Genomic DNA, 14118 nt, shown 5'->3' with positions numbered 1-14118 from the left:
AAGACCATTCAACTGTTTGGTTAAACTAATTTGAGAAACCATAGGAAACAACTCAAAGAAATTTCTTTTTTTTTTTCTCTTTATGTCCAAGAAGGTATAAAATCAATGTCTTTTTCAGCACAGCAAGGAGAACTGTGACCCTTAAGTGCAACTTGTTTAGGTAGTTAATAAAATAGTATTAGGTCATGAATGAGGTTTAGTCTCTTTGATCAAAGGAATTTCAATCCTGCTGACAGGAGTGGAGCCTCCAGTGTGTCAGTAAGAGAAGGGGCAGAGTGCACTGCTGCACACCCGTGGTGGCATCCCGTTTCATTCCTGCATATGCCTGATGACTTTGCTTTAGGGTTGCTTGGGTCTATACTGGGTTCATGGTTTAAAGTGAAGAGACTGCATAGTCACCGGGTGAATGTGTGTCCCATATAACAACACATGGAGTCTCTCCTAAGGGATAGTTGTAGTCAGTTGGCTCTCAGAAAATGTACACAGTGGAGGATAAATTGTATAAATTTAAGAGATGATTTTTTCCCCTCTAGGTGAGCTTGATATTTCTTTGTTGGATGCCTCAAAATGTGCCTGCTGAATCAGGAGCTCAGCTCCTCATGGTGCTTCGGTGCCTAAGGCCGCTGCGGATATTCAAACTGGTGCCACAGATGAGGAAAGTGGTTCGAGAGCTTTTCAGTGGCTTCAAGGAAATTTTTTTGGTATGTTACAATTACCTTCACTCCCAGTGCACAGAGTCCACCTCTGTAATGTAGCTAATGAGAGGATAAAGTAAGTCTACCTTGTCAAGGTGAAGTCTACAATTTTAGTTTTTGGTCAGAAGCTTATAAAAGCACTAACAATGCACAATACACATTCAGAAACTTTACCCCCAAATGCTTCTGCCTTATTAATATATTTCATTCAGCAAACATTTTTTTTCCTTAGCTAAAGAGAAGCTCTCTGGAAATGACAATGAAAGGAGAATCGAAAGACAGTATTTGCTGACACTTCTATTCCTAACTGTTGGCCTAATTTCTACTCTGGGTTTTAGTTTCCCCATCTGGAAATTAAGGTTAAAAAGATTCAACACCATCTACTTCACAAAATGATATTAGGAATTAACACATTTGGGTTCATAGTATCATTTAATATGTCACTTAAAGCATATAGCAATAGAATTTATCTCTGATCTCTAGAATGTTAACATAAAACAACCCACAAAAAAAGAAACAAACAAATATACCCTACTCTAAGTTACCTAAATGTACAGTAATGAATACTTCCAAATGTGATTGAGAGGAAAAACATTCTTTTTACTTTGTAAATATTGATTTAGGGTCTTTTAAGAGCAGGACTGCAGATAAAATCATGAGTAAGAGGCTCATTGCTCACAATCTGTTACAGAAGGAGTGATCAAAGGATTCTTATTATTACTGATGAGTTCTGCTTGTGCATGGAAAACATGTATGAATTCCCATAAGCCTATTTCATATCTTGCTTTCTAGAAACACACCTATGGTAAGAGAGCAGCTTTAGTTGCATTTGATCCTAAGGTATTTTACAGACAGGTTGGGCTATTACTATAGGCATGGAGTTGCTAACACTTTTTTAAATATGTATTTAAAATTCCATATTTTCTTTGTCACACAGCCATAAAATGTTGGCTTTCACACAGTTAGAATTGAAGAAAAACAGAATATCGCCTGATGGCTAATGTGGCGTATCTTTGACCCTTAATAAATTTTAGAAGAGAATCTATATGTGGCTTTCTCCTGGTGATGTTTCTGTGCAATTTTAGTATACTAAAGGTATATTTTAGGTTATTCAACCAGTACAGATCAATAGTGTGCTTAGTATTTTACCCTTTGCCACTTTTCTCTTCGGAGACCAAAGTAGCCATCCAGCAGAGGGAGCCTGAGCCAGTTAACAGATTTGTGTGTTTTTTTAGACTGAATACTTGAATCCTGGGAGTAGCACATTCACATGCCCTCATGCTCACAAGAAAGCAAAGCCACTGCCCCTCTAATTTATGTTCTGCTAATAGAGATATGAATCCATTTTGAGAAAATGGGGAAATACAATTATTTAAACATGTTTCTTTGTTCCATTCAATAAAATAGATCAGAGTGTTGACTAAAATCAGAAAAGTCTAAGTCATATCAACATACCTTAGCCCATTTTCTTACATGAAAGTTGTATGTTTTCTGAAAATTCAAAACCTCTTGTTAATTTTCTTCTTTTAACATTCCAGTAAGGCTAATTAAATGACCTGTGCTGAAGAAGTTAAAAAATATCAAAAGATCATGAATTTCATACAAATGGTATCAGAAAAGTCCCATTCATATTGCTCTTCAAACCAAATGTACTGTTTAAAGTTTTACTGAGAGATTTGATATCTCACCAATTTCTTTCAGGTCTCCATTCTTTTGTTGACATTGATGCTTGTTTTTGCAAGCTTTGGAGTTCAGCTTTTTGCTGGAAAACTGGCAAAGTGCAATGACCCCAACATTATTAGAAGGGTAAGATACTCCTTTCTATCTTTTGGAATAAAAATTAAGGTAGTTTATCATCCCTTGGTAAGCATGCGCTGAGGCGACTTTGACAGCCCCCTGACAAAGCTCTTAAGAATTCTCTTCCCATGAACTCCTTTGGCTTAAAACATGTAGTATGTCTTTTCCGGCTAACAAAACTCTATAAGGTTAAAAGCACATTTTAGGGAATTCTACTCTTCCCTCCTATTCCAGGGTCAATCTACTATTGTCATCTTCTGCAGAGTCACCCAAGAGTCCAGATGTTGAACTCTTTTGAGTCTTCCTGAACTTAATCCTGCCTCTGTTGTCACTTGAGACTCATGTCAACAAACAGCCTCCCCACCCCAAAGTACGAAAGGCAAAGTCTGACTGTCACGTCCCCTGTATAATACTTCTCCACTCCACCATTCTCCCCATTAGGAAGTCAAGGCCTTACATTAGCTCTTATTTGCCCAGAATTAAGACGACTAACAAAGACCCAAGCTTGGAATACTTTGCTAATGCTTCTTCCTTTAGTCAATGTCAGTAAGAGAAGGCTAATGGCTGGAACAACCCCAATATTTCAGTAATGGAACATAATGAAATGAATATATTACATCTTGGGTAAATTGGAGAGCTCTCCTCCAAATGACCTTTCTGGCATTCAAGTTCCTTCTGTTTTGTGTCCCCACCCTTTGCTGTTTTCAAGTCTTCTCCATTTAGCTGGCTCATATGAACAAAGAACCATCTCTATCTGAGAAGTCAGAGCTTAGAAGCAGCACACCTCACTTCAATCCATGTTCCACCGGGAAGAGCATAGCCTCACCAGACTGGAAGGAGGACTGCAATATGTAGCTTAGTGGTGTCTCCTGTGGGGAAAAAGGGACAGATTTTGGTTAATAATTGCCAATCTCTGCTACACTACCCAGTGCCTCAATCTTTTAGGATTCTTCCCAAAATTATGAGTAGACTAATGAAGTGAACCAAGTACTGCAAATGTATAAACTAGCAAAAGTATGGCCCTAACCAGTTTGGCTCAGTGGATAGAGTGTCGGTCTGCAGACTGAAGGGTCCCAGGTTCGATTCTGGTCAAGGGCATGTACCTTGATTGTGGGCACATCCCCAGTAGGGAGTGTGCAGGAGGCGGCTGATCGATGTTTCTCTCTCATCGTTGTTTCTAACTCTCTATCCCTCTCCCTTCCTCTCTGTAAAAAATCAATAAAATATATTTTAAAAAAAACAACTAGCAAAAGTATGTACTCATTCATACAGGTAAAATAATGCCCCGAGTCCATTAAAATGCATGTTTCCGAAGGATTAATAGAGTTGAATTACAATACATATTTCCAGCAATTATGATTATCTAATATAGAGTTTATATCAGTTTGAAAAGTCTTCTAATTATAAAAATTATGTTTGGGCTTCTAATTATAAAAATTATTAGCCGTCTAATTGGAATAAAATACAGATAACATCTTTGTGCAGTCAATATTCATTATCAAGTATATTCATAATGAGGATTTCAGGAAGCGGCAGGGCAGAAGAGACATACTTAAGTTGGGCAGACCTTATGTTGTTGCGCAAGGCACACCTAAGTCACTGCTTCCTTTAGCTGCCCTCCACAGAGGGTAAACCTGAGAAGGAATAACAAGGAACCTGATATAAATGTCATGGTGTACCAAATTAGCTAATGAAGGAAATCATGCGGAACTGATTCATTAGTCCATAAGCTTGCATAAGGAAAGTAGGATTATTTTAAATCCACACTGAATAGAGGCCAAAAAGAGAATAACAACATTTCAGAATGAAGCCTACTGGGAACCTTGATGACTCAGTATATTAATAATAGCCTGAGTGCAGAGTGATTTTATGTTATCTACTCATCCCCAGCCCAAGCTGAAGATTGATGCTTACTTGGATAGGAGACAGAGAGCACACAGTGGATGGACAAACACACAGATATCATGATGCATTTATCCTTTTCTCGGAGCAATGAGGCATCAGCAGTGGGCTCATAAAGAAATCCTAAGAACACTTAGCCATCATCGAGAGCAGAATGATAGAAAGGAAATTGGCGTAGTGAGATGTGGTCTGTGTCCTTACATTGGGACAGGTTTTTTCCTAGTCCTGATATAGGAGGCCAAGGCCAAGGAGACCAGGTGGAGGAAAGGAACTGCAGGTCTACCTTGGAACTTTAGTCTATCTTTCTAAAAGAAGGGGAAGGGGAAACTAGATACCCCAATATTTGGATCACATAGCTAATGTTTAAAGATAACAAAGCTTAGAGCTGTTAGTGCTGTGTTTTCCAGTTGAGAGAATGGCTCATTTTCTTGATGTCTGTCTGAGCACTTCCTCCCTCAGTTCCTTTTTCTTAAAACTTGACAGCAGAAATATTGACACCACTTTAGGTAGAAATATGGAGCCCAGAACTTAGTCACCAAAGCCCTGTAAACAAATTCTGAGAATACCTTTTGACGTTTAGTTATTAAATATCAGTTACGTACAAAGCACCATGATTGATGAAATGAGGGCTGGAAAAATGTTTAAGTCACTGCCCCTGCTTTGCAGCATTTTCTGTCCAACTAGAATGTGTGTTTCATGTGTAATCCATGTAACATAAAGTCATAATTTAAAAGAGTACATGAGAAGTGAAAGTAATGTGCAGTCTTTCAAGTATGGGAAGTAGTGCTTCCACGTGGGGCGCTGTGCTGAGAAGGCTTTAAGGAGAGGGAGGATTCTAGCAGGAAAGACTCCTCCAAGCAGAGGAGGCAGAATGTAGGTATGGTGACTTGTTCTGATCACTTAATCCCTCTGAACCTATTTGCTCCTGTATAGCACTTCTCACACAGTGATATTATAAAGATTAAATTAACTAATTTAGTTAATTTATGTAAAGAACCTAACCCACCCATTCACTTCCCTTCCATGCCAAAATGAACTGAAAAACAGGCCAGAAATGTCCTTTAGGAAGAGATCCTCAGAGACCTAGAATGCCAGTCTAAGGGGGTCGGAATTTCCTTGATGAGAAATGAGAAGTCATCAAAGGTTCATAGGCAGAGGAATCAGGCAATTGGTGCTTGCAAAGTGCAGGTATTGTCCTGAGAACTGTCATTGTTACCCACATTCTACTGAGTAGGAAAACAGATGTACAAAGTCAATGACTTGTCCAAGGTCGCCCCCCAATACGTGGGGATGCTGAGGTCCATGTCCGGGCAGCCTAACCAGGACAATAGGCTGCCTCACCCAAACCAAAGGTGAGCTCTGGTGGGCTCAGAAAAACAAATGGGAGGAGGCAGTAGCGGAGCCTCGATATGATGCACCTCAGCACAGCCATTTGAAATAACGTTGTAGATGAATATGTATGAGAAGATAATTGGAATATATTTTAACTGAAAAAGTGAGCTATGAAAGAATAAACACTGTACAAACTTATATATGCATGGGAAAAAAAGGCTGAAAAGATACACACTAAAATGTCAATTATGTTTGTCTTTGGGTAGTAATAGGTAAGTTTGTCTATGCTTTATAAGTTAAAGATATTTTTTGTGTGTAAGCTTTTTATTTTAAAGAATTTTGTTGGTAATCTAAACATGTGTAATGTTGGTATTACACTAGTTGAAATAAGAATGGAGATGTGGGCCATATGAATAGGGAAAAGATAGAAACAACACTGAGATCTTGATGTGGAGGTGTTGACAGGATGCTGGTCCACAGACAGAAATAGGGAAGTCAGGAGATACAGGTTTTAAGGTTGAAGGTGACCTTAAACAGGTTAAAATTTGAAGTTCTGTTGAAATATTAAAGTGTATGCACTTTGAACCCAGAAAGGAGATTTAGGTTCAAATATGACCATTGTATTCAAAGAAGTAAAGATAAACAAAAGGAAGAATAAAGACAGAAAATGAGTCAAAAACTTCTTACTAATGTTTTCTTTTTTAAATCCATTTTATACAGTTTTATTGTGATATAATTCATATATCACACAATTTACCCACTTCAAGTGTACAATTCAATGGTTTTTAGTATATTCAGAGTTGTACAACCATCACCACAGTGAGTTTTAGAACATTTTTATTATTTCATAAAGAAACATGGTTTCTTTTAAATATTGCCCCCTATGGCCTGTTTTTCAGTTCATTTTGGCATGGGAGGTAAGTGAATGGGTGGGTTAGGTTCTTTACATAAATTAACTAATTTAATCCCTCTGACACCTCCATCCCTAAAAACCACTATTTGATGTATCTATAGAGTTCCATGTTTTGGACTTTTATATGAATGGAATCATGTCATCTGAAGTCTTTGGTGGCTAGTTTTTTAAACTTAGCATAATATTTTTAAGGTTCATCCATGTTGTAGCATGTCAGTATTTCATTCCTTTCTATGGCTGAAAATATTCAATTGTGTGACTATACCACATTTTATTTAGGTATTTGTCTATTGATGGACATGTGGATTTTTTCCGCCTTTTGACTATTAGAAATAATGCTATCTATATATATAAAAGCCTAAGCGACCAGCCGACCAGCCAGTAACTGTGATGCACAATGACCACCAGGGGGCAGATGCTCAATGCACAGGCATGGAGACATGGAACAGATTGATGAATCTCAGAGGGAGGGGGTGGGAGGAGGGCAGGGAGAGATTAACCAAAGATCTTATATGCATACTAGAGGCCCGGTGCACAGATTCATGCACTGGTGGGGTCCCTTGGCCTGGCCTGCGGGAATTGAGCGAAAACCAGCTCTCCGACATCCCCCGAGGGGTCTCAGATTGCAAGAGGGCACAGGCCAGGCTGAGGGACCCCACTGGTGCACGAATTCATGCACTGGGCCTCTAGTTTATAATAATAGTGATATAAGCATTCATGTATAAATTTTGGTGTGTGTGTATTTTGTTGTTATTGTTGTTGTTGTTGTTTCATTTCTCTCAAATAGATAGATACCTAGAAGTAGAATTTCTAGGTTTTAGGTAACCCTTTGTTTGGGCATTTGAGAAACTGCCACACTATTTTCTAAAATGGCTGCACCATTTTGCATTCCCACCAGCAGTGTATGAAGGTTTTAGTATGAGGATTTCAATTCTGCAAATCTTTGTCAAAGCTTGTTGTTAATTGTTTTAATTATAGCCTTCTGAGCAGGTGTTAGTGGTATCTCACTCTGGTTTTGATTTTCATTTACTTGATGGCTAAAGATGCTGAGCATCTTTCCATGTGCTCACTGGCCATTTATACATCTTCCTTGGAGGAATGTTTAATCATATATCTTGCCCATTTACTAATGTTTTCAGCATCAACTTTCACCACTCATCTCTGCAGTCTTTGTTACTATTTGGGGTTAGCTATCCATATCACTTTTGTCAAACAAAGATCTTTGTGACTCTATGTAAAATGTATTTCTTATTTTTTCTGAGTTCCTCTTCTGACCAAGTTTCCTCCTTCATCTCTCTCTTTTTTTTCTATTTTAGGAAGATTGCAATGGCATATTCAGAATTAATGTAAGTGTGTCCAAGAACCTAAATTTAAAATTAAGACCTGGAGAGAAAAAACCTGGATTTTGGGTGCCCCGTGTTTGGTAAGATATCAGAAAAAAAATCCCTGAGAATGCTATATTTGTCAGCATAAGGTTTTAAATCAGTATAATATGGTATGAAACTAAGAGTAACTCTGATAGAGATGTGAAAGTGCTTCCAAGAAAAAGCACTGAATTACAACAGGATATAAAATTACCGTAAATATGAGAGCAAGTGGTATCCTGAGTCCCACGTTGCTTCATGAAACTAGTTAAATATCACTGCAGTATTTTTCCAGTATTTTAAAAGTTTGTATCTGGATTCACATGGTTTCAAAATTTGTGAGATTAAATTTTTTTCAATCAAATTTTTAGTCAACTTTTAATTTAATTTTTAAAATTAATTTAAAATTTTAATCAAATTAAAACTAAACTCACCTGAATGTATATCTTTAAGGGCAGATCTGATGTCCTCATTGTGGTTGTGAAGAAGCCTACCTAAATCATAAAGCTATTTCAATTTCAAAGCCCATTGATAGTGAAGGATTTTCATCATTGAAACTCTAGATAGGAATAATCAATAACACAATTTATCTTTCTTTGAAAATGAGTTTTCAAAACATTTACATCAAAGATGGAAGAACCTAGTACCTTCTTTCTCATCCATTTTACTGATGACCATGAATGAAATATCTCAGCCTGGTTCAATGGATGAACTAAGTGTTCTATCAACTGCATTTTTCCTGTGTTTTTTTTTCTTTCATTTTACCTTTTAGAATAATCAGTGAAGAACAGCAACTACTTTGCTTTTGTCACAATAGACTAAACGTCAAACTCTTTAAAAGGAATAGCATTTCACCGATTTGTACCCCTAGGACTTATAGTTACAGCTTTGGCATTTCTCTAAAATTAAATTCATTTTTATAAACAATGAAATGCAGTCTATATTGGGTTGGTTTTTTTTTTTTTAATACCAAAGAGTTATTTAAAAATAAATTAATTTTGGATTTGTGGATTCATCAACATATATATTATACTAGAGGCCCGGTGCATGAAAATTCATGCACTGGAGGGGGGTCCCTCAGCCTGGCTTGCCCCCTCTCACAGTCCAGGAGCCCTCAGGGGTGGGAGGCAACCCAGCAATCTGGGGAAGGCGGTGCCCCCATCACACCTCTGCTGCTGCCACTACCGGCAGTGCAAGCCTCAGCCTGCCCTGGTTACCTGAGCCTCAGGCGGCCCTCGGTGGCTGGGCAGCCACCATCTGAGGCTTGCCTGCACCTCGGGCATCAGCTGGGCAGCCACCATCCGAGGCTTGCCTGCGCCTCGGGCCAGCCCTGGGCGGCTGTGCAGCCAACATCTGAGGTTTGCCTGTGCCTTGGGCCAACCCTGGGCAGCTGGGGGGCTGAAGGGACTGTAGGACTCTGGAGGCAGGTGCACAGAGTGGCTGGGCCCACCCCCAGGGCCCAGCTGAGTGCCTGCCGCCCCAGCGGGGCTGAAGGGACTGGGCGCCACCATCTTGAGGCTGTGGGCACCGCCATCTTTGTGAAGGTGTGACGGTCAATTAGTATATTCCCTCTTTATTAGATAGGCTATATATACATATATATATATATCCATCCATAAGACTATCTTTATCCCAGTGCTAACTAGAAAATCAGTCTCATTTACATTAAAATAAGAAATTAAGGAAGCATAAAACATTTTTGTGAGGTGAAAACTAATTATTATACCATAAATAATTTATTTAAATCAGTACATCAAATGGGATTTTTTTTTTTCCTACTGTTTTGGAATTTTGGCTAAAGCCTCAAAGCTGAGGTTAATAGGAGATAAATTATTATATTCTAAAGAGCACCATTAGGCAATCCCAGCAAAACTTACTAAAATTTATCTGCCTCCATTACCCAGGTCATGCAAAACAAAACACTGCACTCATAGATGACCTCATGAAGTGGATGAACTCAGTAGAGTGTTTGACATCTCTCCTCCCTTTATTATGAAACTAGAGGCCCAGTGCATGATTGAATCATGCACGTGTAGGGTCCCTTACACGCTTTCGCTTTTCGCGGTGAAGCTGGGTGCCTGTCCGCTGGTGCACCAGGCCTTTCAGAAGCCTCTGGCTCGGCAGAGGCTTCTGAAAGGCCTGGTGCCGGAGCAGACAGGCACCCAGCTCCCCCACTTTTGATGGTCCGTGGCCGCTGAGGGGGGCTACCCTGCTGTTGAGAGGCGCAGGGGGCGGGACTCCCGCCCCCTGTGCCTCTCAAAGGCTGCTGAAGGGGGCTGCAGCGGACACCTGGCTACCCTGCTGTTGAGAGGCGCAGCTGGGTGTCCGCGGCAGGCCCCCTCAGCAGCCGCGGATCTGGCCGTTGAGAGATCCCGCCCCCTGCACCTCTCAACAGCAGGGTAGGTCCCCTCAGTGGCAGCGGATTCGTGCCTCTCAATGGCTGGATAGGCCACCCCGAGTCCCGCCCCCCAGCCTCCCGCCGCCCAATCATGGGCGTAGCGGAGTGATGGTAATTTACATGTTACTCTATTATTAGATAGGATAAGGAGCTTCCCACCTCAGCCAAGTCAAGTACCCAGGAGGGCTAGTTGATATCACAGATTGGCAAGGCTTTGTGGTCAAGCAGCTCTTCACTATCTGGCAGGGCAGGGTTATCTTATGTTCCCAGAGGTCCAAGTCATCACTTCTTCGGCTGCCTAATCTGAACTGTCCTGATGGATCCCTACTGCAAAGGGCTAAGTGCTGGGGAGCAGGTCCCCTATTAGAAGAGGCTGTTCATGTGTTTCCAGGAGTGGGAGCTGAAAATCACCTACAGACCGCCTTCACAGCAGGAATGGCACAATGGGGCATCCTCAATTGGGAGTGTTTTAAAGTATAAAGTGTTCTAATAGAAAATTTGAGGTATAGTAAGGCCAACGGATCAAGAGACAATCAATTACCATTGAAAGGATAGCTAGTTGCTCATAGCTCCCAAGAGGAAAGGCCAAGCCATACCACAGAACCACACAGGGAAGCACTAGGGTTGGTCACAAGGCAGAAGGAAAGACGCTGTGGGCAAGAGCCTTTTTTTCTGGTTTCGCTGGGAAAGAAGGTGAGGCAGGGAAGTCAGGCTTAGGATTGGCTAGTTTGATCATTTCAGTGGGCTCTGGGGCATTGGGACTGCCCTCTTGATCTGGTACCTGGCCCTGGCATGATTAGGGCAGGTATATAGTGGCCCGGAGTGTGAAAGCCTAATAATGGAGGAGGTTGTGGGTATGGACTCTTGGCTGACTAGTTTGTATTTGAAAAGCACACCCTAGAAAGGACTCCTCCCAAGGTTGGGAAGAGGGTGATGACGGAGGCAGGATGACTCGGATGTTTTATCAGGTTGTCCGAAACAAAGTGTGTCCTGCATATGTATATAGGGCAGATGGTAAAGGGTCACGTTGACAGAAGCTAGAAATATGGTTAATATACAGAGTTTCTGAGGAACACACAAATGCACAACATAAAGAATAACAGCTGCTGTGACAAGAGCACCCGTGACCAGAGTACAGGAGCATAAAATACACAGCCTCTCCCTCCATTTCTCTAACTCCAGTCTTACAAGAACCAGATGGCAACCTGAAGAGGAGGAGTGAACGCTCTTCTTCCCTCCTCAAACCACTGATCAGGCTGAGCTGCTGAGGTTGGGATCCTTGCACAAGGTTAAGACAGCCAAGGTTGGATGTAAAACGGAGTGGACTTTTTAGGATGAGACTGATCTAAAAAGCGTTGACAGCTCCCCAAGATGTCAGGAAGGGAGCTAGGACATACTATAAAGCAGTATTGGGAGAAAAGTAAAGTTTTTTTTTCCAGTTGTGCCCTATGTTATTCAACTTTGTTTCATAAAATCATCTACCTATGATTTTTAGAGTCAGAGTTAATTGAAATGTAATGTCTTATGTAACTTATTAGGGGTTTCAAGTTCAATGACACTTTAAAAGCTTAAATGGATAAAGAGGTATCATTTGAACATCATCACAATAGCTTTTGTCCATTTGTTCAGAAAATTGTGACTTGAATTAATTTTAGGGACACGGAAATCTTCCATCAAATAAATGTTAGCTGTAACCAGCTAATTTTTACATTTTCCTTCTTTAATAAGCTCACCAAGAATTAGCAGCTGAAAATTTTGTAATTTTATATTGGCTAATTTAAGATTAAGAAAATAACTTTTATCTGGGAATTGGCCTAGAGGAATACTTTGATAATTATAATTAGGACATCAATATGCACTATCTAATTCAGGAGATGGTCTGGTTTCTGTATTTTCTCTTCAGATGAATACATTCATTTCCTTTGGAACCACTCAGACTTGATGAGATAAAAATTACCTTGCTAAAAAGGATTAAACATACCATATGTTTAAATATTGTGTGTTTTATTTTCATCAGAAGTCTTTGATATAGCAAACTGTAATTTATGAGAGAAAAATCAACCAAGTACTCAGTTTCATAATAAGTGCATTTATTGAGTGCTTACTATTCACCAGGTATTATGCTGTCACTGGGGACAAGCTATGGCCCCTGACCCCCAGGCGCTTGAAGTCTAGTGGAGAACAGAAAAGGAAATTATAAGTAATTTACTATAATATGCTAAGGGCTTTGGTGCTACACAAGTAAGCCCCTAAGCTCACTTAAAGCTCACCTGAAAGCTTACCTCTAGGTAATTTTAAGTTACACTGTCATACAGTCTAGGCAGAAGATCAAATTTTTGTAGAACCCGTATGGCACAAACAATTTGGGAATGTTCTTTAAGAAAAAGAATATAAAACTACCTTATTCTTATAAATTAAATAAAAACATGGGGTCATGTGAACTCACTGCGGGGCCCCTTCCAGAATATTGGAAGATACCTGTCCAGGGAAAGGTCGGAGGTGTAAGTTTCTGTAGCTTCCTGGTATATTGGCCAGGATAGGATACAGTAGGCAAAGGGTGCAGTGGCACACACAGGAGAGGCACCGTACCCAACGATAACCGGACCAGGGCAAAGGACCCAGAGGAGAAGACACTCAGTTAACTTTTGAAGGACGAATAGGCATTAGGCTGCTGAAAAGAGGAAGAGTCATGGGCAGGTGATTGGGAGGGGCTCGGCGGAGGAAACCCAAATTGCTATTGCTATTGCCAAAGTGCCAGGCAAAATAAATAAATAAATAAATCAGTGTATTCCAGAACGTACAAGAAGGTTCTGACTTTTTAGACTAGATTGCAGAGTTGTAAGACATAAGGGGCCATTTGGGATAAGGTCATCCCCTATATTTTCACACCCAAGGGTAGAGGCTAAGTTTCTTCCTCCATGGTGCCCCATCTTCCCAGAGAAGGGAAACTCTCCTTATCATGATCTTGGGGACCTTGGTGCACTTTTCATTGGAAGGTAAAAGACTGACCAAATTGTGAGGTCAGAACCAATGTCTTACTTTTCTGAATTAGATAAATAAGATTGTAATCTTTAAAAGGTAACCAGAAAAGATGATATTTAAACAGCCTTCCAAATCAAGGAAGAGCTACAGGTAAAATGACAGTAATGGATGAAGACTGGGATTTATTGAAGTCCTCTGTGGTTGTAGGTAAAGTTTTAATCTTTCCAATTTTAAATACGTGAACAAAGCATATACAAATATCTCATATGACTAAAGCTGAGAAATACCTATTTTTCTTATCTTTTAAATGTGATATATTCTTCCAACTATTTAAGTCTATGATCTTCTGTTTTCTCTTTCTTGGTTTAGCCTAAAAGTGTATTTTTAACATACTCTACTTTTAAAAGTAGTTTTGATTGCTGCAAATTCAGCTAAAAAAATAAACACTTTACAGAAGATAGGGGCTGGAGGAGGTAGAAGAAGGTAAAGGAGGGATAAATGGTGGTAGAGGACACTTGACTTGGGGGATAAACACACAATACAGTGTACAGATGATGGATTGTAGAATTGTGTACCTGAAACCTATATAATTTCATTAACCAATGTCAGCCCAATAAATTCAACTAATAAATAAATAAACAAACAAATAAGTAAGTAAATATCACTGTGTCGGGTGGATGGATGAGGAAGAAAGTTTAACATCAGATCTGAGAGCTGGCTCAGTTGGTTTAAAAA

General features: G+C 39.9%; 1 protein-coding gene across 3 annotated transcripts in view; it reads left to right on the top strand.

Moving 5' to 3' along the window:
- The window catches only part of NALCN (sodium leak channel, non-selective), a 278126-nt gene that overhangs the window by 230046 nt on the left and 33962 nt on the right, over positions 1–14118 (top strand). For all 3 annotated transcript variants that reach the window (XM_054720257.1, XM_054720255.1, XM_028148874.2), the window contains 3 exons: positions 534–701; positions 2397–2501; positions 7956–8062. In XM_054720257.1, coding sequence (XP_054576232.1) covers positions 534–701; positions 2397–2501; positions 7956–8062 — 380 coding nt within the window. The remainder of the gene's footprint in view (positions 1–533; positions 702–2396; positions 2502–7955; positions 8063–14118) is intronic.

Source organism: Eptesicus fuscus, chromosome 8 (assembly GCF_027574615.1).
Source record: "Eptesicus fuscus isolate TK198812 chromosome 8, DD_ASM_mEF_20220401, whole genome shotgun sequence".
Lineage (NCBI taxonomy): Eukaryota > Metazoa > Chordata > Mammalia > Chiroptera > Vespertilionidae > Eptesicus > Eptesicus fuscus.
This window is presented reverse-complemented; position numbering and strand designations above follow the sequence as displayed.